The sequence below is a fragment of the Bos indicus genome, chromosome 3, assembly GCF_029378745.1.
Source record: "Bos indicus isolate NIAB-ARS_2022 breed Sahiwal x Tharparkar chromosome 3, NIAB-ARS_B.indTharparkar_mat_pri_1.0, whole genome shotgun sequence".
NCBI lineage: Eukaryota > Metazoa > Chordata > Mammalia > Artiodactyla > Bovidae > Bos > Bos indicus.
This window is the reverse complement of record NC_091762.1, coordinates 118,576,660-118,600,790: the sequence shown is the minus strand read 5'-3', so window position 1 is coordinate 118,600,790 and position 24,131 is coordinate 118,576,660. Positions and strand designations below refer to the sequence as shown.

The 24,131-nt window shown below is 54.4% G+C and overlaps 1 protein-coding gene across 11 annotated transcripts in view; it reads left to right on the top strand.

Moving 5' to 3' along the window:
* HDAC4 (histone deacetylase 4) overlaps positions 1-24,131 on the top strand; it is a 298,724-nt gene that overhangs the window by 165,234 nt on the left and 109,359 nt on the right. For all 11 annotated transcript variants that reach the window (XM_070787003.1, XM_070787004.1, XM_070787001.1 and 8 more), the window contains one exon: positions 19,195-19,439. In XM_070787003.1, the coding sequence (XP_070643104.1) occupies positions 19,195-19,439 (245 nt within the window). The remainder of the gene's footprint in view (positions 1-19,194; positions 19,440-24,131) is intronic.

Sequence of the window (24,131 nt, the reverse complement as noted above, 5' to 3'; positions counted from 1 at the left end):
TCGTGTGCCGGCTCCGCCTCTGCTGAGCAGACGCGTAAGGATTGAAAACCAGAGCTTCCCTGGTGGCTCAGTGGTAGAGAACCCGCCTGCAAAGCAGCAGACGAGGGTTTGATCCCTGGGTGGGGAAGATCCCCTGGAGAGGGAAATGGCAATCCACTCCAGTGTTCTTGCTTGGAGAATCCCAGGGACTGGGAGCCTGGTGGGCAAAGCCCACGGGGTCGCAAAAGTGAGACAGGACGTAGCAACTGAACCATCACCAAGCAGCCCGCTGGAGGTTCTGAAGGCCGAGTCATCAGTGGGAGGGGCTGCAAAAGCTGTGGGTGTCAGAGCGTCTCGTCCAGGAGGCCAGACACTGCCCTGTTCAGGCGCCCACGACGCACAGGTGTAAATACTCAGCGGATGCCCTGTCATCAGCTCTGTTTGTTCCAAGGGCAGTGCGAGTACAATCTGATCACTTAGAGCCAATGCGTTCTGGAGGCTGTTTCTGTTTTCCTCTGAGAGTAAATGCATGTATTGTGCTGAGTTGCTTCAGTCGCGTCTGACTCTTTGCAACCCTTCACACCAAAGCCCACCAGATTTCTCAGTCCATGGAATTCTCCAGGCAAGCATACTGCAATGGGTGGCCGTTTCCTTCTTCAGGAGATCTTCCCGACCCAGGGATCGAACCCTAATCTCCTGCATGGCAGACAAATTCCTTACTGCTGAGCCACCAGGGAAAGCAGGGAAGGAGTTCTATCCTGACGATTATAGAGTCTGCACCATGGCAGCGTGTCTTGCCTTTCTACTTGTATTGTTAACCCCTCAGCCAACTCCTCTGCAGTGGTGTTGCCTGGAATCTTGTCTCAGTCAGCATTCACCTTTAAAAGCAATACTTGCTGTATTTTTTTTTTTTTTTAAGAAATCCCCTTTTCAGGCTAAAGAAATTTTATTCACAGTTTGCTAAAGGCTTTTTATAATGAATAGTTGTTGGATTATATAATATGCTTATTTTTATTATGATGAAGTCATTATTAATGCAGTGAATTACATTTATACATGTTCTTTAGAGATGTTGCATTCTCATTGTAAAATGCTGCATGTTTTGGTCAATTATCATTTTTTGATTTTTCTTTTTTTTTTTTTGTAGACTGCTGGATTAAGCTTGCTAATAATTCATTTGGGAATTTTGTAGCTGTATTCATGGCCAGGATTGTAATTTTTCTTTTTTATAATGTCTTTGGTTTTTGTAACAAAGTTTTATACTAGCTTCACAGAGGATGAGCATATTTTTCTAGAAGTGTGTCTATTTCTGTAGGTTTTTTAATTGACTGGCTTCAAGTTTGTCATTGTATTTTCCATTTCTGCTGTATCTGAATTTTGGTGACCTCTTACATTCCTAATGTTTAAGTCTGCTTTACTCTCATTTTCTAAGTCACTCTTATCAGAAGTTAGTCTATTTTATTGATCTTTTCAAAGAACCAGCTTCTAATTGTGTTGCTGTATAATGTATAAGGGTGATGGACATTTTCCGTTCATCTATGTATTTACTGTCTCCTCCCATCTGTTTTCCTTGGGTTTATTCTAGAGTTTTTTCTAAAGATACATCTTTCTAGCTTATGAATTATATCCTTATTATTGGCAAGTATAATCATTTAAGTTTGTCAGTTTCCTCCAAGTAAGACCAGAAACTTTCAAGTTACTACAGGTAATTTTTTTCATTATCTTTCCGTTCTGCTTATTTTTAAGTGGTTGTTAGGATTTCCTGTTTGACTCAGAAGATATTTAGAAATGTAATTAAAAATTTCTTTTTAATTTTGTATCATAAAAAAATTTTAGACACATTCAGAAGCAGAATGACAAGTAGCCGGGCTCCTCACGTCCTATGAGCCAACTTGGCCGAGTCAGATCCTGCCCAGCCGAGTTTGGCCAGTGCCCCACCTCACCTCTTAGCTCCAACCATGGATGTTATGAACCAAATCCCACTCAGTATATCATATCATCTGTAACTATTCCAGGGCCTGCATCTCTAAAAGACAGGGATCTTCTTGTTTTCAAAATATGTACAATACCATTTTCATATTAATGCAGTACTTGGATGCAGTCTCAAAAATGACAGGATGATCTCTGGGATGATCTCTGTTCATTTCCCAGGCAAACCATTCAATATCACAGTAATCTAAGTCTGTGCCGCAACCAGTAATGCTGAAGAAGCTGAAGTTGAATGGTTCTGTGAAGACCTACAAGACCTTTTAGAACTAACACCCAATAAAGATGTCCTTTTCATTATAGGGGACTGGAATGCAAAAGTAGGAAGTCAAGAAACACCTGGAGTAATAGGCAAATTTGGCCTTGGAGTACAAAATGAAGCAGGGCAAAGGTTAACAGAGTTTTGCCAAGAGAACGCACTGGTCATAGCAAACACCCTCTTCCAACAACACAAGAGAAGACTCTACACATGGACATCACCAGATGGTCAACACCGAAATCAGATTGATTATATTCTTTGCAGCCAAAGATGGCAAAGCTCTATACAGTCAACAAAAACAAGACCAGGAGCTGACTGTGGCTCAGATCATGAACTCCATATTGGCAAATTCAGACTTAAATTGAAGAAAGTACGGAAAACCTCTAGACAATTCAGGTATGACCTAAATCAAATCCCTTATGATTATACAGTGGAAGTGACAAACAGATTCAGGGGATTAGATCTGATGAAATGCCTGAAGAAATATGGACGGAGGTTCGTGACATTGTACAGGAGACAGGGATCAAAACCATCCCCAAGAAAAAGAAATGCAAAAAGGCAAAATGGCTGTCTGAGGAGGCCTTACAAATAGCTGAGAAAAGAAGAGAAGTGAAAGGAAAACGAGAAAAGGAAAGATATATATCCATCTGAATGCAGAGTTCCAAAGAATAGCAAGGAGAGATAAGAAAGCCTTCCTCGGCAATCAATGCAAAGAAATAGAGGAAAATAATAGAATGGGAAAGACTGAAGATCTCTTCAAGAAAATTAGAGATACCAAGGAAACATTTCATGCAAAGATGGGCACAATAAAGGACAGAAATGGTATGAACCTAGCAGAAGAAGAAGAAATTAAGAAGAGGTGGCAAGAATACACAGAAGAACTGAACAAAAAAGATCTTCATAACCCAGATAATCACGATGGTGTGATCACTCACCTAGAACCAGACAGACATCCTGGAATGTAAAGTCAAGTGGGCCTTAGAAAGCATCACTACAAACAAAGCTAGTGGAGGTGATGGAATTCCAGTTGAGCTTTTTCCAGTCCTAAAAGAATATGCTGTGAAAGTACTGCACTCCATATGCCAGCAAATTTGGAAAACTCAGCAGTGGCCACAGGACTGGAAAAGGTCAGTTTTCATTCCAATCCCAAAGAAAGGCAATGCCAAAGAATGCTCAAACTACCACACAATTGCACTCATCTCACACACTAGCAAAGTAATGCTTAAAATTCTCCAAGCCAGGCTTCAATAGCATGTGAACCATGAATTTCCAGATGTTCAAGCTGGATTTAGAAAAGGCAGAGGAACCAGAGATCAAATTGCCAACATCCGGTGGATCATCAACAAAGCAAGCGAGTTCCAGAAAAACATCTACTTCTGCTTTATTGTCTACGCCAAAGCCTTTGACTGTGTGGATCACAACAAATGTGGAAAATTCTGAAAGAGATGGGAATAGCAGACCACCTGACCTGCTTCTTGAGAAACCTGTACGCAGATCAGGAAGCAACAGTTAGAACTGGACATGGAACAACAGACTGGTTCCAAATTAGGAAAGGAGTACATCAAGGCTGTATATTGTCACCCTGCTTATTTAACCTATATGCAGAGCACATCATGCAAAACACTGGGCTGGATGAAGCACGAGCTGGAATCAAGATTGCTAGGAGAAATATTAATAACCTCAGATATGCAGATAACACCACCCTTATGGCAGAAAGTGAAGAAGAACTAAAGAGCCTCTTGATGCAAGTAAAAGAGGAGAGAGAAAAAGTTGGCTTAAAACTCAACATTCAGAAAAACAAGATCATGGCATCTGGTCCCATTACGTCATGACAAATAGATGGGGAAACAGTGGAAACAGTGGCAGACTTTATTTTGGGGGGCTCCAAAATCACTGCAGATGGTGATTGCAGCCATGAAATTAAAAGACGCTTACTCCTTAGAAGGAAAGTTATGACCAACCTAGACAGCATATTAAAAAACAGAGACGTTACTTTGCCAACAAAGGTCCGTCCAGTCAAGGCTATGGTTTTTCCAGTGGTCATGTATGGATATGAGAGTTGGACTAAGAAGAAAGCTGAGCACCGAAGAATTGATGCTTTTGAACTGTGGTTTTGGAGAAGACTCTTGAGAGTCCCTTGGACTTCAAGGAGATCCAACCAGTCTATCCTAACGGAAATCAGTCCTGGGTGTTCATTGGAAGGTCTGATGCTGAAGCTGAAACTCCAGTACTTTGGCTACCTGATATAAAGAACTGACTCATTGGAAAAGACCCTGATGCTGGGAAAGATTATAGGTGGAAGGAGAAGGGGACGACAGAGGCTGAGATTGACTGGCATCAGTGACTCAGTGGACATGAGTTTGAGTAAATTCCGGGAGTTGGTGATGGACAGGGAAGCCTGGTGTGCTGCAGTCCATGGGGTTGCAAAGAGTCAGACACAGCTGAGCGAATGAAGTGAACGGAACAATCCTTTAGCTTTATTCAGTGTTCACCTAGTGTTTATATGTTCCTGATACAAGTTTGTGTATGTGTTAATTTAAGTAAAATTGATCTACAAACCTGTGTTGGTTCCAGGTACAGAACACAGTAATTCCCTGGTTCTATACATTAAAAAATGTCCTCATGATAAGTCTAGTTACCACTTGTCACCATAGAAAGATACGGTAAATCCCCTACATACAGACCTTCAAGTTGTGAACTTTCAAAGATGCAAATCTACTCTCCGTCAGCGTCAGGCATGTGTGAGACAGCAGCTCGCCCCCCGTCTCCTGCTGCTGACGCCCCTTTGGCTCTACCATCTCCCCTCCTCTCCCTCCTCCCGTCAGTAACCGTTCTTCCCTGTTCTTTCCAGGCCAGGCCCTGTGTGCCGGCTGCTGTGTTGGACTGCTGCGCTTTTCAAGGTGCTGAGCTGTGGAGTGGAAGGAGTCTTGCTTGTTTTTCCCTGTGTTATGTGTGAGACGTGTCATAAAGCTGTAACAGTGCAGCACTACAGAGCTGGCTGTTAGGCGGGCACCCAGGCTCCCGTGGCTCAACCTGGGAACACAGTCTGGGAACGGAACTTGCTCGTGTGTGGGCCTTGCTGTACTGCCGTCTCACTGACTGTCCCCTGCGGCCGCCGTTACAGCCCTGTGACTGACTGAATCTGCGCGTCTGGATCTTGCACCTCCCTCACCTGTTGCACACCCCCCAGCCTCCTTCCCCTCTCGCGCCCACCAGTTTGTTCTTATCTTTGAGTCTGTTTCTGTTACGTCTGTTCATTTTTGTTTTTAGAGTTCACATGTGTGAAGTCATGTGGTTTTTGCCTTTCTCTGCCTGACTTACTTCACCTAGTATGATATCCTCTAGGTTCATCCGCGTTTTCACAAATGACAAGATTTTCTTCTTTCCTATGGCTGAAGTTCCATTGTATTTGTATACCGCCTCCTCTTTATCCCCTGTCGCGGCTTCACGGCTATCCTGGTTTGCCTGATAGCTCAGTTGGTAAAGAATCCGCCTGCAATGCAGGAGACCCTGGTTCAGTTCCTGGGTCGGGAAGATCCCCTGGAGAAGGGACAGGCTACCCACTCCGGTATTCTTGGGCTTCCCTTGTGGCTCAGCTGGTAAAGAATCCACCTGTGATGCGGCAGACCTGGGTTCGATCCCTGGGTTGGGACGATCCCCTGGAGAAGGGAAATGCTACCCACTCCAGTATTCTGGCCTGGAGAATTCCATGGGATGTATAGTGTGTGAGATCACTAAGAGTCGGATACGACTCAGCGACTTTCACTTCACTTCTTTATCCCTTCACCCTGATGGTGTTTAAAGCACATGTCTCTTTATTTCATTGTTTGACACGAGGTCTATTTAATGTTCGTGCGTGGTGGCTGGTCTGTCCCCAGCTCATCTGTAAGATCCCTCCTGCCTTTTTTTTGAGCTTTGCAGTCTATCTCTGAAGATACTGGCTTGTCTGTCCTGCAGGGTCTCCCTGGGTTCTAGATTTCGCTTGATTTCCTCCCTGAGTTGTCATTTAAAGCGGACCTCTCTTGCCTGAGTTTCCTGTCCGTCAGTGGTTAGACCTGGAGGTTTGATCAGAGTCCGTTGTGATTATTTCTGGCCGGAGTCTAGGTGCAGGCGTGTACATCCATTGGGAGGACCAGCTCTGTGTGTGTAGGTGGGGGCGCTTAGCAGCCTCGTGTCTTTTTCTTTCTCCTTAAAATCATTTCCTGACCTAGCCACACCCCCCGCCACTGCCCTGAGGGCCCGCCTCGTGGTCTCCGGCAGGTCTGTGTGGCAGCCTGTGAGCCTCTGTCTTCTACCTCCACCCCTATGGGGGCAGGGGTCCCAGGGCCCTGGGGCGCTGCAGCCTCCCCACGGCCCCAGGGTTTCCTCCGTGGCTTCACCCACACGTTGGACGCTGCCGTCCACCTCCTTGCTGTTTGTGTGGACTCGTTTCTGCGTGTGTTGGGTTCTCCACTCGCCGTTCCTCCCGCGTCTCAGACTCGCCGTGGGTTCTTCCTTCCCCGAGGGCTCATCGGTGCACCTGCAGCCTTCTCAGTCTGATGTGGCCCCGTCTGTGTGTGCTCTGCATGCAGTCGTGACCGCCGCTTCCCAGCACATGGTTCTGGCTTGGCAGGCGCTCCTCTGCTCTCGGAGCTGGCTCGCTGTTCTCTGGCCGTTTCCTCGTCAGCAGCTTGCTCATCCTCAGGGTCCACTGGCCCTCTTCTCGCGAGTCTGCGGTTCCGCTTGGAAACTGTCTTGATTACTGCCGTTTGCTGGGGTCCCTGCTTGGTTGTGCCTTCCGTGTCTCCCACCAGTTCTGGAAATGCTCAGCCATCTGTCTTAGGTGCTGCCTCTGACCTCCGACCTTCTCTGCGGGGAGAGGGGGTGCCCACACTTTGGAACCCGCTGCTGGGCCTGAAACACAGGCTGTACCCTCCCTGCTGGCGGTGGGGCTGCCGCGCTGCAGGTGCCCAGGGGCCCGGGCCGGGGAATGGGGCAGGTGGGGTGGGTGAGAAGGGAGTGGAAGGGCCTCGATGGTCTGCTTTTGCAGAACTGTGAGATGACCTGGATTCTGCCCCATTGTCTGAGTTCTCTCCCCTGCGTGCTCCCGTCCTACAAAGGCCTTTTTATTTCTTTGACAATAGGAGAGAAGGGGGCGGAGGGGGCCCTGACCTACACTCCTCAGCAGCTGCCGTGGGATCAGCACCCCGCCCTGAGATGAGGCTGGTGCTTGTTCTCTGTCTGCATCAAATACACGCCCTTTCATTCATTGTGAAGCCATTGTGTCTCCATATCCTGTTCCCATCCTTTAAGTTGAGAAGCTGTCTTGGCTCCATGTCTGGGGGACCCGGGGCCCCTCGCTCGCACTGCGGGCCTGCCCTCCGGGGCCTCCGCCCCTGGTGTGCTGGAACCTGAGCCTGGGTGCTGTGGACGCCTGTCCCCAGGCGCGTTCGTGCCTCAGCCTTCGGTTGTCACGTGGCAGATGCTGAGGGCCGGCTTGCACCCTCCTGGGGTCTCCTGCATCCTGACCACCAGGTCTTGCCTTGGGTCTTCACCACCCTCAGTGATGTCACCTTCTGGGCCCACTTTAGAGGGAGGGCGATCAGCAGCTCGGGAGACAGACGGACTCAGCTCAGCCCACCGCACCCAGACACCCCTCCCGCCAGGTCAGCTCCCCTGGAGTCTTCTCCCTGCATTCACACTGCCATGGGGTCTCCCGGCTCGAAGCTGTGTCTTGGCTCTCGATGGATGCTGGTCACATGCAGGGCCCCTGGGCGGCCGCTGGTCCTCATGGGGATTTGGACTCACATTAGCCCTGAACCCCACACTGGACCTTTGAGACCAGGTGCCTGTGCCGGGGGCCCAGCCTCTTCTCTCTCAGTAGCATTACCTGGACACACGTCCTGGTGCCTAGAAGTGGGGCCCTGGGCCTGCTTTCCACGAGGGGTCCCACCTCCCGCCAGCTGTTCCCTGACCGGGTCCTCGCTGGTGTCTGCAGACATGCGGGCACAGTGGGGACCTCGAAGAGGAGGATCATGGCGGCTGCAGGAGAGGCCCTCACGGTGGTGGGTGAGGGGTGGCCAGGCCTCGGTGCGCTGATGGCCTTGGACTCTCCGCCAGGGAGAAGCCGTTGAAAACTTGGCGCTTGGGGAGGAGGTGTGAGTGAGTGAAGGTGAAACTCAGCTTAGGGGAAGAGACAATGGAGTAAAACATTACCTGGTGTTGATGGTGACTTGTTCTTTTTGGCGGCGGAAGTGAGCCATCAGGAACGTGCTGTTTGCATCTCTGCTCGGCAGCCGGGTCTGCTTGGCGGTGCTGGTCAGCCTGTTTCCCGGGACCGGGTGGGTGGTGCAGACCCGGGCTGGCTGCACCCTTGGGGCTATGTCTCGGCCATGAGCAGGGGCTCTTGGAGCGGACCCCTGTGCGTCCTTCAGGAAAAGTAGAGGCTTTTCTTCGCTGGAAAGCACGGGCCTATGGGGTGCTGGAGCAAGCTGGCGATCCTGGGGGGACGCCCAGCCCTTGGTCAGGAAAGAATCCACAGGTGGAGCCGTGGGCAGGGACTTAAGGGGTCCGCTGGCCCTGATGGGGGGAGTGCTCTCAGAGCCCCAGAGCGTGCGTACTTGGGCTGCAGGGGGCCTGATCACCCGAGTGCTCCTGGAGCCCCAGGCACCCCGAGCACAGCAGCTGAGCAGGGCCCAGCCTCCACGGCTCCCAAGTCCCCAAGCCGCTCACACCACCCCACCTAAGAACCACAGTCCCACCGCAGGGTGACCTGTGCCAACCCGCCTGAGAACCACAGCCCCAGGGTGACCTGTGCCGCCCTGCCTGAGAACCAGAGCCCCAGGGTGACCTGTGCCACCCAAACTGAGAACCACTGCCCCAGGGTGACCTGTGCCCCCGCCTGAGAACCAGAGCCCCAGGGTGACCTGTGCCCCCGCCTGAGAACATCCCCCTGTGCCCCCTCCTCCTGGCTCTTCCCGTGGGCATCCCGTCGCCCGTGGTTAGTGTCCAGTTCCAAGTTTGCCATGACACTTGCTGCGTAGCCTCGGGCATGTCACTTAGACTCTCTGAGCTTGCTTCCCTGCTTGTCCGTGGGGATGAGCTGGCAGCCACCTGTGTCCTGCAGGGTCCCTGTTGACACGTGAAGCTAGCCCAGGCCAGCAGCCTGCAGAGGTGTCGTCCGCAGCGACTCAGGGCCGACCTGGGGGCTTGCGTGTCTGCCCCCGACGCCCCCTCCTGCGTTCGGCTTGAGGCACTTGCCCTGCTGCGGCCTGTCTCTGCTTGCTTTTGAAGTGTAACCCACTGCCCTCTTGTCTGGAGGCAGAGCCTGGGCCGACCAGGGCCTGAAGGTGCATGCTGCTGCCTCGTGGCATGCAGGTGTGTGCAAGGCACCCACGTGGAGAAAGTGGCTCAGAGGCGCCGTGCGTCGCCTCTCTCCCCGCCCCAGGCCAGGTGCAAAGAGCCTTCCCATGTAACACGTGGATGAAGTGTGAGTCGCTCCGTCCTGTCTGACTCTGTGTGACCCCCTGGACTGTAGCCCACCAGGCTCCTCTGTCCATGGGATTCTCCAGGCAAGAACATTGGAATGGGTTGCCATTTCCTTCTCCAATGCATGAAAGTGAAGAGTGAAAGTGAAGTCGCTCAGTCGTGTCCGACTCTAGTGACCCCATGGACTGCAGGCACCAGGCTCCTCTGTCCCTGGGATTCTCCAGGCAGGAACACTGGAGTGGGTGCCATCGCCTTCTCTGATAAATACCACTATATATGTTTATTTCTTTACATTCTGATCTCGGCTGAAAACAAAACAATATAAACATAATAGTATGTTCTTGCTCCATACTACTTGTTATTTATTTTTATTTTTCAAGCATAATTTATATTCTCCTGAGTTGCTCACATAAGCTCATTTCTTTGGCATTGCCTGTGTACATACATGTGAATGAGGCAAAAAAGCAGGGAGAGCCATACCCGTCTACATGAGAAGCTGAGATGGGACCACTTGGCTTGTTTACCTTCCCTACAGAATATTTTTAAATGTTTACGTTAAAAAGCACTTCTGACTTCTCTACCTCATTTCCCCTTTATACACACACACACAGTATTAAACAGAATAATTGTAATTCAGTTAAGAGCACCTTTGGGGAAAATGATGCTGCATATAAATCAGTATTTTGAATGGAACTTGATTATGACTGTTCAGCCGTTTTGAATGATATTTCTAATAAGTTATGCACCCAAAGTTCCATGGCGAGCTGACAGATTGAACACACAGATCTAATTTCACTCACTCCTGAAATTCACAAAAGCTCCAGTAAGGATATACACATTATAAACTGTGGCAACCAAAACCCAGATTGTGGTCTCCGTGTTTCCCACTGAAGGAGCCCAGGTGCCCTTGGGGACCAGGAAGTGCAGCGGCGTTTCGGGACAGCTGTCACAGCCACACTGAGGGCTGTCCCCAGGGCCGCTGGTGGGTTCTGGGTGACCTGGTGCCATCACGCAGGCTGCCCAAGGACGCGTGTGAGCATCAGGACAGGACTGCAGAGGCTCGGTTCACTGCGATCCCGAAGCCAGACTCAGTGCGGCCAGCTCAGTATTGTTGAAAATTGGCAAATAAAAGATCGTCAAGCACTGGCCCTGCCTCTCTGCTAAAAGCTGTCTGTGGGGATAACATGACAGTTGACTCGGGGCCCTTTCTCCCCCGGCCAGCCGCTCAGGACTGGCAGATGGGGCTAGAAGGGCCGTGTTGACAGGCCCGACAGCATCATCAGGGAACCCCTTAGCTGCTGGCAACACAGGAGCCCGGCAGACACAGGAGCGTCTTGGGGGGGCGGCCCTGCTGGGAACTGGAGCTGCGTCCCCTGGGACTCCAGACCCATTTCTGCTCCCAGGGAACGCGTCATGTGGATCTGCACCTCAGGTGCAGTCAGCACGGAACGGGTGACCAGAGTCTTCAGCCCGTCAGCTGGAGAGGGTGCAGGCATGAGGGAGAAGAAGGGGGATCTTTAGGTCACAGAGAACGCACAGACTGTGTCAGCCAATTGCGGCGTACAGACCTTGCTGAATCTTGATTTGTTTTTGGCTGCACAGGATCCTTGTTGCACCGCGTTTTGCTTCTCACAGATTCTCGAGCTGTGGCTCGATGGCTTAGTTGCCCCATGGCATATGGGATTGTCGTTCTCTTGACCAAGGATCAAACCCACATCCTCTGCATTGCAAAGCAGATTCTTAACCGCCGGACCAGTAGGGAAGTCCCCGGTTGAATCTTGAGTTGAATGAAGTCTCAGAAATGTATATGAGACTCTAAAAAAATGATAATACTTTCTGGCTATTTGATAGCATCATGGAGTTGTTAATTTATTTGGGTAGGTTGACTGTTTTCTTAAGAGTTTATTTAGGGATACCACAGTCCTTATGAGTAAAGCGCTCTGCTGGCGGGTCGGCTTCAGGATAATCTAGAAGGAAGGGCTGGCCACAGGGCAGCAGTTGTTGGGAGCTGGCTGACGGATCCTTGGGAGGCGATTACACCATTTTCGTTGGCTTTGTGTTTTTTTTTTTTTAATTTTCCCTAAAAAATTGTCTATCTATATCTGTATTCCAGAGAAAGGTCATCAGCTCACAAAGGTAGGGGAAACAGGGATTTCCCTGGTGGCCCAGTGGCTGAGACTCTGCGCTCCTAATGCAGGGGGCCCAGGTTCAATCCCTGGTCAGGGAAGTAGATCCCACCTGTCCCAGTGAAGATCAAAGACCCTGCGTGCTGCTACAAAGACCCAGTGCAGCCAGACCTGTAAGGGGCATTCAAAAAAACAGGATGGGGAACAGAAAAGGACACAGCATCAACAACTGTCTGGAAGGTAGAAATTGAAGTCACAGGTCACACTGGATTTGGCAGTTTGGGCAGAAAAAACCAGACTGCACGCCACCCACGGGTGCAGCCAAGATCCCAGTGGGTGGACGCCACGGCATCCTTGGGAAGCAGCCCCACATCCCGCCTCCAGGACAGGACTGGGGCAGGAGGGGGCCGGGCCGAGTGGAGTGGAGGCTGGAGGGCAACAGGCACAGCACGCTCGCCCTCCGCAACAGCCTCCTGCCCTGCGGCTCCGAGTGCCTCAGCCCCACCCAGCGAAGCTCAGCCTTGAGTCCCCTCTCCTCTCGCAGCTTAGGATCCTTGCCTCCACTCGTCCTCAGGGACACAGCCACAGAAAATACACAAAACTCAGTGAGAAACTTAGAAAATACATTTAAGGGAATCTTGAATAGAGTTCAGCATTGGACACAGAAAACGGGGGAGAAGCAGAAAGAAAATCAGTGATTGTTGCAGATTTACCACCAGGTACTGGAAGTTCCCGAAGGGGAAAACAGAGGAAAGGGCGATGGTCCGCACGATGACCCAGGGAGATTCCCCACGGCTGGAGGCCTGAGCCGCCAAACTGGACAGGCAGCCTGGAGCTCCGCGGCGGGTAAGGGAAGACTCTCGCTTCCAGAGCCTCCTGCTCAGACGCGGTGGCCAGGAGCTGGTCTGCCAGAGGGAGAGCAAAGGGCACGCATCCAGAGTCAGAGCAGCTCCTCACTTCTCAGTAACAGTCTTGGGAACAAGGAGGTGGGGACGTTGTCTTCACCGTCCTGGAGGAGGTGACTGCTCGCTGGAGTTCTGTGTGCAGGCAGAGGGACGATCCCTGGACTAGGACGTGAGCACACATTCAGACAGGAAACCATGCGCCTCCTTCCCGAGACACAGGAGGAGGCTGAGTTCCTGCAGGGAGAGAACAGCCCAGAAGGAAGAGGAGTGGAATAAAGGGGCACGAACGCAGACCCTGGGCATCCCTGGGAGGGCTGGGGCCAGCCTCGGGGAGGGGGCAGCTGTGTGGGAGGCGCTGTGGAGGAGCTCTGCAGCCCCTAGGGCGTCTGGACCTCCCTGCCTCTCGCCCTCACTCACCTGAGGCCGTGCTTCTCCACGGGGCTCCTGGGCCCCCGCACCTGGAGGGCGCACCTGGAGGACGGGAGGCTGGAGGGCGCACCTGGAGGATGCACCTGGAGGATGGCTGGCTGGAGGGGGCATCTGGAGGACGGCCCGCTGGAGGGCGCACCTGGAGGACACACCTGGAGGATGGCTGGCTGGAGGGGGCATCTGGAGGACAGCCAGCTAGAGGGCGCCCCTGGAGGACGCACCTGGAGGACACACCTGGAGGACGCCCCTGGAGGACGGCCGGCTGGAGGGTGCCCCTGGAGGACAGCCGGCTGGAGGGCACACCTGGAGGACGCACCTGGAGGACGGCCGGCTGGAGGGGGCATCTGGAGGACAGCCGGCTGGAGGGTGCACCTGGAGGACACACCTGGAGGACGGCTGGCTGGAGGGCGCACCTGAGGACACACCTGGAGGACACCCCTGGAGGACGGCCGGCTGGAGGGCGCACCTGAGGACACGCCTGGAGGACGCTCCTGGAGGACGGCCGGCGGGGCCGGCAGCAGGACGCAGGGCGGTTCTGGTCCCAGTCTTGGTCCCACTGCGGGGGGTGGCCGTGGTTTTCCCGGGGTCACTCTTGGCCTCGCCCCAGAGGAGCTCTTCCTGTCAGCTGTCCTGGAAGCTGAAGCAGCCTGGCCCCAAAACTCTTGTCTTTCCCTGGGGGCCTTCGTCTCGCCTCCCCCCGCCCACCCCCCACAGCTGCTGAGTGCAGAGGACGCATCTAGGGGTGCGTCCTGGAGATTGTGACCACGACATGCGGGGGTGCTGAGCAAAGAGTCAGCACGGGGCTGGGGGCCTGGGGAGCAAGGCGGGGGTGTGCCAGTGTCCCCGGGATGTGTGACATGTTTTGTCATAAAAGTTGAAAACATTTTGAGATAGGTTGTGCTTTTTTAATAGACCCCTGTCCTTTCTCCTGCTCCTCCTCCTCGCCCCCTGCAGGCATCTCTCTCCATCCCTCACACAGGCAGACAAACGTCAGTGTGAGAGGAACTCGTGCTGACACGGATGAAACATCTATTATTGTCCCCTAGATTTGAATGAGCTGTTCTTTACTTGAACAGAGCCTACACTCTGGCCCTGTTTGCTAAAGAACAGACCTTCTCTTTATTTGCTGTCTATATGATGACATGAAATAGTGTTATGAACAGAAGACCCAACCCATGTAATGGAAAATTACAGTGTCCTTTTTTGCCCCCACCCTGATCATTTATTTTTTTAAAAAAATTAGAGACTAGCAGATTTTTTTTCTATTTCTGATTGAGAACTTATAGGTCATGGCCCAGCCTTGCCATTTCTTATTGAAACTCTGAATATAGTCTTTGTGCTTTTACTAACGTCATGAATCTGATTGTATTAATATGTTTCTCAAGGCACAACCTATAAAAGCAATTTTCTACTCTGCCATAAAATATTCATGAGAATACAGGCTTTTTTGTTTTGATGCCGCATTCTTTAAGTAGAGAAAGTCTCATTGTTTTCTTCGGGGCACTTTGGGTCAAAAGCACCAGCAGCTTCTGTTGGGAACTCGTGGCATTTCGGCGAGTTTTTGATACAGAAATAGTCACGGGCATGTCTGACGCACCCTCCAGCGGCGGAATGAATGGGGCTGTGGGTCTGATCCCACAGCTGGGGCTCCGGCTGCCTGAGGGGCCCGCCTGGCCTCCCGAGGCTGAGCTCAGGCGGTGAGAAGCGCCTGGCCTGGGCCCGCGGCCACCCCCGGGCTGGTGCGTGTGTCTCCCGAGGCACCGGAACGGCCAGCGCTGGGCATGGCCTGTCGGGCGGAGGTGACGTCTGGCTTTGCATTCTCTTTGCGTGGGACTTTCTTTAGCAGAGGATGAAGTCTTATGTGAAACCTCAAAAAGGGAAATCCAGCAGGCCTCGCCTCCCTTTCTCGCAGTAAATGGTGAGGACAGCCCGTGACCACCCCCCGCCCCCGGCCTGCTCCCCTCTGTTCTCTGCAGACCTGATGGTGTTGCCCGCGGGTCTCCTTGCCATCCCCTCCCTGGGCCCACCGGCTCTGGTGTCTGGAATGACTCGGCGGGGGGGAAGGGGGGGTCCTCCTGATGTTCCCTGCAGCTCCAGACTCAAAGGGAACCCGAGGGAAGGGACAGTGGACACAGGGAACCACGGTCCTCCCCACCCCATCCACGCCGGGGCGCCTGCCACATCCTCCCTTCCCGCCTTCAGCCCCCGCCTCGTCTCTCACACCCAGCACCCTGATGCCGGCCCCTCTGCATCTGAGGCCTGGCCTCCCTCTGCTGCTGGCACCCCCACCTGGGCCTGCAGGGCCCCCGAGGATCTCTGGATGCAGGTCCCATGCCCCAAGCCAGCGGTCCAGGTGCCTCCTGTGTCTCCGCCCCCATGCCTGCCCTCTTAACACTGGCCGTCTGGGTCCTGGCTCCCCGGCCCCTTCCCACTCAGAGCTGCGGCCCCTGTGTGGGCCCTTCCCCGGGGCGTCCCTCAAGCCCTCTGCCCTCTCCTGTCCCTTTGCACGGCAGATCTGCTGCAGGCTGGACTGGGAACAACCCCCCAGCACGCAGCACAGAGCAGCAGGCCCTGGCATTTTTCTGCAGTGAGGGGATGCAGGCATAGGAAACATTTGGCCCATCCTATTTTTGAAGTTAATAAAATGGATCCCTCAAAGTTGTTTTATGTTCAGTTTTTTAAGATGTTAACTATTGGACATTTCTGATCATCTTCCTGACCTCGCCTGTGAAAAATTAGAAATGGAGAGATGGTATGGTACAGTGAGGGCTTCCCTGGCGGCTCCGACAGTAAAGATCCGCCTGCCAATGCAATGCGACTTTGATCCCTGGGTCGGCAAGATCCCCTGGAGGAGGGCCTGGCACCCCACTCCAGGGTGCCTGCCTGAAGAATCCCACGGACAGAGGAGCCTGGCACCCTGCTCCAGCGTTCCTGCCTGAAGAATCCCATGGACAGAGGAGCCTGGCAGGCCACAGCACATGGGGCACCGCTGGATGCGACTGGGTGACTGACAGCAGCAGCGCTTCACAGGGAGCGGGCAGCGCTCGGGCATCTTCTGCGCAGCGTCTCGGGCTTGGCCTTGTTGCTGCATAACATCTCAGGTCACCTTCACATGTCGCCTAAGGGGTCAGCCCTGCCATCAAAGCAAGTGAGGTGATACTGCTCACAAAAGGCAGGCAATATGGTTATTTCATTAATTCTCTTGGTTTCTTGAGCTAAAATAACGCTCCCTGACCGGATAAGAAGAGTGTCAGAGACACTGCAAGCCAGTCCAGACATATGAACATGGACCCAGATGTGCCCAGTGAAACGGTTGCAGGCTCAGTCTGTCGGTGATTCTGTGTGTGTGCGTGTGTGTGTGTGTGTGTGTGTGTCTGTAACCCAGGAAGACAAGGTCGGCTTCATCTTTACAAAGTAAAGGCCAGCTAACCTGAGGGGATCTGCCAAGTAACTCACGTGTTAATCCATGAAGGACTAGGCGGGTTAACCGGTTAATGAAGAAAACCTCTTCATCCTCTTCCAGGGAAGCAGAAAGAAGAGCCAGAAAGCCTGCCGTCATACACATCATGATGTTTTCCAGGCAGCATTCAGCGCGGTCATTAGTGAAAGCAGGAAGATGCACAGCCCTTCCCCACCCCCGGGAGAAGGGAAAGCTGAATTTCCTTTAAGACGTCAAGTCACTTTCTCTTTCCTCTGAGTCCCTTTCCTGAGCCCTGCTCCCTGTCTGCCATAACGTTCTATTCCTTAAAATAGAGTCTGAAGCAAATGGAGGAAAATCTTGAGGTTTTATAAAACGGGTGTTGTTTACACAGTTTTTCCATCCTGCTATGTTTCATAATAAAAATGATCAAAGAAAGAAAATAAAGGAAGTCAGCAAGACCTCATCTCTACCAGCTGTGTGTGGTGGGGGTGGGATGGGGCACCGCTGTCGTCTGGGCCTGCTCATGGGAACAGTTACTTGTGTCCGTTTTTGTTAAATATCAAATAAAAAACCCTTCACACATCAAGCCTGACACCCAACTAGAAAAAAACAAATACATTTAAAACAGAGTTTGCACCTCACTGATTTTGGGAAAAACCAAAGAGCTGGTATTTACCCGGGGCTTGTTAGGACTTCAGAGAGAGGAGAATTAGATATTTTCTGGAAAATGATTGAATATTGAGGATTTTCCTCCATTCCCTGGGGCCAGGGCCCGGGCCTTCCTTGCATGCAACCTGCCCTGGGCTCTGGGGGCCTCGGGTGGAATCCAGGCTTAGTTCTGGCAGCGGGGAGAGGGAGGTGGTGACTGCAGGAGCCAGGCCCCTGCTGTCCCAGCCAGCGCCCCACACCCTGCCCAGGTGAGCGAGCCTGAGGTGCGAGGCCACGTGTCGGTTCAGGACACCAGGGCCCCGGGCGTGGGCTCGGGGGCTAGGACCCAGGACTGAGCTGGAGCCAGGCCTCCCCACCTCACTTCGCTCGTCAGCAGAACGGCCGGCAAGGACCTGCCTGTGTGGTGACTGCTGAAATGGGCTATCCCGAGGGGTGGTTCCACTCCTGGGTCATTTTCCTAGAATCCACCAGAACCTAGGTGGGGCCGGCCTGTGGTGTCTCTGACGGTCCACTTACCTCATCAAAAAGCAGTATTTTAGCTTAAGAAAATAAGCACAGAGAATTAACGAAATGGCCATACTGCCTGCCTTTTGTAAGCCCCTCATTTGCCCAGTGGCAGGGGCAGTCAGGGCTGGAGGGCACTTCCAGAGGCACGGGGTTAGATCCAGTCTCACCCTGGGAGACCCTGGGACCAGGTCCAGGCCGTCAGAAGGCCTGACTGCAGAGGGCCTGGGCAGAGGTGCTGCGACGAGGCCCCCTCCTGGGTGGCAATGACTCTGGAGGGGAGACTGGCCCGGGGGCCCTATCTGCTGAGCAGGGTCTCCCCCAGACCTCTGAGCCCCTGGAGGAGAGGCCCAGCCTCCGGCCCTCTGGCCTGTGACTGAGCAGGTTGTGAGCGGGCTTTCTGGTCGAGGCGGGGCCCCGGGGCCTCTGCTGGACTGTCTCCACTTCTGGGGGTCAGAGGGTGTCTCTGACAGAGCCCAGGATGCTCACCCTCAGGGATGCGCCCCAGAGCCTCTCTGGGAAGTCGGAGGCCCACAGCCAGTGGCCCGGCTTTTCTGATACAATCCCGCCCTGAGAGGAGCGCCCACGTGGGGATATTTTGTGAGACCCGTAATTGGAGACCTGGTTTCTGCCTCCTCTTCGCTTTTAATTTGGCGTTGATCTACAAGCGTTTAGATCGATTCCGCTTCCGTTTCTAATCAGAGCCAACTCGTGGCTGTTCGTGGGCCACGCCGCCGTGCGATGAAGGCGGTTTGTTTCTTAGCAAAGCACAGAAGTGGTCCTCCTGCAGCATGAGCCGAGCAGGCGATCCGGGGGAGCCTTGCACTGGCTGTCTCCCAGAGGGCGCGCCCGTCACCACGGAAACGCGCTGTGCACCCAGCGCTCCTGTCTGGACCACTTTGAGGGCACACACTGTTCCGTGCGCCCTGCACACAACTCTTCTGTGGCTCCTTGCAAAGGAGAAAAGCACGCGGCTCGCCCCTCTGCCTTCGGGTGGCCAGGGCTCATCAGAGCCTTTTTCCTGCTTGCTCTCTGTGTCGACTTTCAAACACGACGTCAGAAAAGGCCACCGGGCCTGCACCCAGGTCCCTTGAGCGAGCAGGGCCCCTTGGTGCGGGGTGGGGCAGAGGCAGGAGAGCCCGTTTGAGTGTGCATCCCAGTCCGACCTCCTGCTGCCTTCTGCCTGAGGGGTGGGCCTCTCGGAGGAAGAGGGCGGAAGGCCCCTGAGTCCTGCCTTTTGAGCCTGTTGAGCAGGAAGGGGGAGGAGGCATCTGAAGCGAGCAGTGGCTCTCACTGCGTGGGCGTCCCCACTGGTGGCGTGGGTGTCCCCAGTGGCAGCGTGGGCGTCCCTGTGGTGGCGGCATGGGCTCCCGGGGAGGGCAGGCGGGGCCGGGCCAGGACGGCGGGCCACCCGGTCACCAGCGCCTCTGTGCTGTGCTCTCTCCACAGTGGACGTGGCCTCGGCCCTGCCTCTGCCAGTGGCCCCCCCGGGGGTGCCCATGGACCTGCGCCTGGACCACCAGTTTCCGCTGCCCGTGGCGGAGCCGGGCCTCCGCGAGCAGCAGCTGCAGCAGGAGCTCCTGGCGCTCAAGCAGAAGCAGCAGCTGCAGAGACAGATCCTCATCGCTGAGTTCCAGAGGCAGCACGAGCAGCTGTCGCGGCAGCACGAGGCCCAGCTGCACGAGCACATCAAGGTCAGTCCCGGCCTCGGGCCCAGGGCCAGCCCACCATGCACACCCAGATCCCGCCGCCAGGGCCAGCCTGCCACGTGTACCCAGATCCTGCCGCCAGGGCCATCCCGCCATGCGCACCCAGATCCCACTGCCAGGGCCAGCCCGCCACGTGCACCCAGATCCCACCGCCCAGGACCTGCCCGATGGCCCCGGTGCCGGCCCGCTCTGTGCACCCCACGACCCCACCGCCCAGGACCTGCCCGATGGCCCCCGTGCCGGCCCGCTCTGTGCACCCCACGACCCCACCGCCCAGGACCGTCCCCGAGCCCCCAGGCCGGCCCACTGTGCGTGCCTGCGACCCTGCTGCCCAGTACCAAAGCCTGAACCCCGAGCCCCTGGACTGGCCCCCCGTGTGTACCCACGATTCCACAGCCCAGGACAAACCCCGAGCCCACGGGCCGGCCCACTGTGTGTGCCTCAATCCCGCTGCCCAGGACCACCGCCCCAGCCCCCAGGCCGGCCCAACCCGTGTGACCCTCTATCCCGCCACCCCCGAGCCCCCAGCCCCCGGGCTGGCCCGCCCCGCCTGGCCCTCTATCTTGCGCCCAGGACCACCCCAGTGACCTGCTGCCGGGCTGAGGTTGATGCCTGGGGATGTCCCTCACCGGGCCGTTTATACCTGCGTGGCAGGACGTGGAAGCTGGTTGAAGGGATCCTGGCTGATGTGGCCAAGAGTGGAAACAGCATTTAAAGTCACCCTGTAGAAGCTTAAAGCGGGGGAGCATTCTTATCACTGGACTTCATCTACAAACATATGTTCCTAAGTAGCGACATTACTGGCAAGAAGAAACGACAAAATATTAGCAGTGGTCACCTCTGGGTGAGGTGTTTAGGAATTGTCTTTATTTTCTTCTTGGGACTTGTCCATCTTCTCTCCATTTTTCCCACTAATTTTTTATAATTGGGGGGGAGCTAATATTTACTTTGATTTAGAAGGGATAAGGAAAAAACAAACAATTTTTTCTTTTTGGTATTTACTGCCTGGTGCGTGCTAAGTCGCCTCAGTCATGTTCTTTGCAACCCTATAGACTGTAGCCCCCCAGGCTCCTCTGTCCGTGGGATTCTCCAGGCAAGAATGCTGGAGTGGGTTGCCACGCCCTCCTCCAGGGGATCTTCCTGACCCAGGAACTGAACCCTCATCTTTTGTGTCTCCTGCCTTGGCAGGCAGGTTCTTTACCAGTAGGCCACCTGGGAAGCCCCATTCACTGTCTCACGTATTTACTCTGATCCCAGGTTTTAAAACCAAACGTTCTAGGAAGAAATGTGCACCAGCAAGGCACGGAGAGGTCCCGTCACTTGGTTGGGGGACCACTTACAACGTCTGTGATCACGTGTGTCACCGCACTTAGAACCTTGCTGTTCAGTGGAAATGTGCACACGTTAAAATTCATAGGTAGTTTTACATTTCCTGTAGCCACCTTAAAACACCCAAAGAAACCAGGCTGTGTGAGTGATTTATTGTTATGTAACAAATTACCCAAAAGATTTTTAGCCGCTTGAAATAATGAACGTGTGTTATCGGACAGCTCAGCTCCCGCGGACCGGGAATCTGGGGGCAGCTCGCAGATGGCGGGGCCACGGGGCCTCTTGTGAGGTGTGGTCGGGCGTGGTCAGGGCAGCGGTCTCATCTGAGCACAGGGTCGGGCCTGCAGGCCCCCCTTCCTGGCTCACTCACCTCTTGGTTTGGGGCAGGAGGCCTCAAGTCCTCCTCACCAGGGCTTCCAGGATCCAGGTGACCAAGAAGGAGGTCGCGGTGTCTTCTGGCAAAATCTTGAAGGTGACCCCCACCCCTGCTACGTGGCTCTGCTGTCATAGGCGTCAACCCTCCCGGCAGGGGCCCAGCCAAGGGGTGGACACCAGGAGGCAGGAGTCTTTGGGGGGCCACTGGGGACCTGGCTGCTAAAGGTAAAAGTAATTTCAGGGTATTTTATTTAACCTCGTATTTCTAAAGTGTCACTTCAACCTGTGATCCACATAAGTGGTTGTATCCATGCTGAGTCTGGGTGCACGCCGTGGACCAGACACGTAGAGCCCATTGCCCTGTGGACCAGCTGCACCGGGCCCACCCGTGGTCAGTGGCTGCGGGACTGGGCAGCAGCGATGTGGGAGTTAAGATCCCACGTGGTACGCGGTGCTCCTGAGACGCCCTTCCCTCGGAGACCAGCGCTGCCCGCAGCTGGACGTCACTCGGCCCGGCCTCAGCTTCCTCAGGCACCACCAGCCTGTGCCCCTGGCTTGTGCCCGCTACTGGCGGGCAGAAGGCCTGTGCGCCACCTGTTTGTGCCCTGGCTGCTTGGCGCCTCGCCTGAGGTCCAGGGGCTCAGCAGGGTTGTCGCTGCCACTGCTCCTGTCCACCCCAGCTCCAAGGAGCTGCTGAGGCCAGCGTCCGACAAGCCCAGCAGAGAGCAGCACCCTCCAGAGCTGCTGGAGGCCCAGGCCTCACGGCTTTGCCAGAGAGGTCTGAGCCAGCGAGCGCTCCCGCCTAATCTCGAGATGGCGCTGGTCTCCGTGGAGACGGCCCCCCAGCCATGGTGGTCCTCTGCGTTTTAATCAACACCCTTGGGTTTGGGATGGGTCGGGCGAGGGTCCTTAGAGCCATCGCCATGCCCTTTGCCCCCTGACGCCAAGCACCTGTTCCCCTGCTGCTGGGAGGAGACGGAGCCCCCCGGGGGTGCTCTGTGGGCTGCGGCCTGGACCTGCCCTGCCAGCGTGGGAGCCGAGACCCCATCACGTGCAGGGGGGATGGGTGGGAGGGGCGAAGGAGGGGGTGGGGCTTCCCGCTGAGGCCCCGCTCCAAGGGGGTCTTTGGCCCTGAGCCGCACTGGGTTTGCAGTACTGGGAGGAAGCTCTGGGCCGCTGCGGGATTAGGTCCTCACAGAATCCGTCTAGTTAACTGCCTTTCGGTACCAGCGAGCGCCCCCCGCAGGCTGCCTGATCCGTCTTGTCCTTGAAGCTGCAGCCTCCTTTTCTGTGACTCCCGAAAGCAATCTAAAGAGCCCGCCCCGCCCACTCGCACTGCTGGCCCTGTGATGCGGTTTCCTCTCTTCCTCACCAGCAGGCTTCTTGAACTTTCGCCATCAGACTCCTGCATCTTGATGTCATCTCAGAAGCCTGAAAGGTCAGGGCAGCCCGTCTCTTCCAAGTCCTTTACCCGGCCTCCCAGTGACCTGGGGACCCCCATCTTTAGAGGCAGGGCCCCTCCGCCAAGGGTCCCCCAGCCCCCCAGGCCTTCAGGCCAGAAGCCCGCAGAGAGGATGGGAGCCCCAGAAATGCACTTCAGAAACCTTCTCAAGGTGACGCGTTCTCTGGGCTTTAATTGTTTGTTTCTCCATTTACAGCAGAGATCATTCCTCTGAAGCCATTTAAAACTATGTAACCGTCATCCCATCAGCCGGCCTCTGTTTTGACGATTTCCGCTCTCTTCACAAGCCATCATCTTGTTGGTGACATTTGGCAGTGGTGTTTGTCAGACAGATTTCTTGAGCACACAATCTAATTAGTGTCATTAAACCATCAGTGAATTTGAATAGGATTTGATAATTTAAAAGGAAACAGTGTTTTAAAAAGGGCTTCCCTGGTGGCTCAGATGGTAAAGAATCTGCCTGCAATGCGGGAGACCCGAGTTCGATCCCTGAGTCAGAAAAATCCACTGCAGAAGGAAATGGCAACCCACTCCAGTATTCTTGCCTGGACAATCCCATGGACGGAGGAGCCTGGTGGGCTACAGTCCCTGGGGTCGCAAGGAGTCGGACACAACTGAGTGACTAACGTAGAGTGTTTAAAAGGTAACCGCAGTTGCTAACCTTGGGTCAGGATGCTCTCTCTCACTGGGGTCCCAACACTCAGCGTCGCACTGCTTCTGGACGCTTGCTGGTTGCGGCCGCTTAGGAGCCTGGCCCCGTCCTGCCCTACAGTTAGTTCTTTCTCCCCGGAAGGGGGTCCTGGAGCGTGGTCACTGGGGCCCAGGGTCGAGGGAGTCGTGAGTGTGGTATCGGCAGGTGTTTATGCCCAGAAGGTCTTTTATCAGCTGGGACTGCTGAGCAGATCACCCGGCAGATGAGGCGTTCCCTGGGTTTGCCACTTTGATGTGTCATTTTAAATTTTCTAAACCTATTATCGAGGGAATCCCTCTATCTCATGTTTCCAGTTGAAACGCAGCACGGTGAGAACAAGCAGAAGTGGCCCTCCCTGCTCTGCCGCCCGACCCCTGAGAGCCCACCTCGACTCCGTCCGCAGCTCGGCCGGCGCGGACCTGGGACTCCCCCTCTGGGGCTCTCATCGGCAGTCTCAGCAGCCTTTGCTCCACTTGCTGATAGACCTTCTAGCCAACGGTTGCCTTCTGTCAGTCTCTAGTCGTTACTTGTGGATTTTTCGATGACTGTGGCTCCAGCATAGAGAGGAGACAGGCGTCTTCAGAGAGTGCTTCCAGGAGAGTAATAGGTACTTCTGTCGTGCCGGCCCCAGGACCCCATGGGATCACTGGCTGTGGATGGACAAGAGCCTGGGGATGCCGTCAGGGGCTGGTAGAGCCCGCACACGCCTGGCGTGGGTAACACCACAGAGCCAAGGCTGAACCCCAAGACCCCAGTGCTGCCGCCTCCCTGTCTACACTGCAGGCTCCCCTCCCTGTCTACACTGCAATCCCCTCTCCAT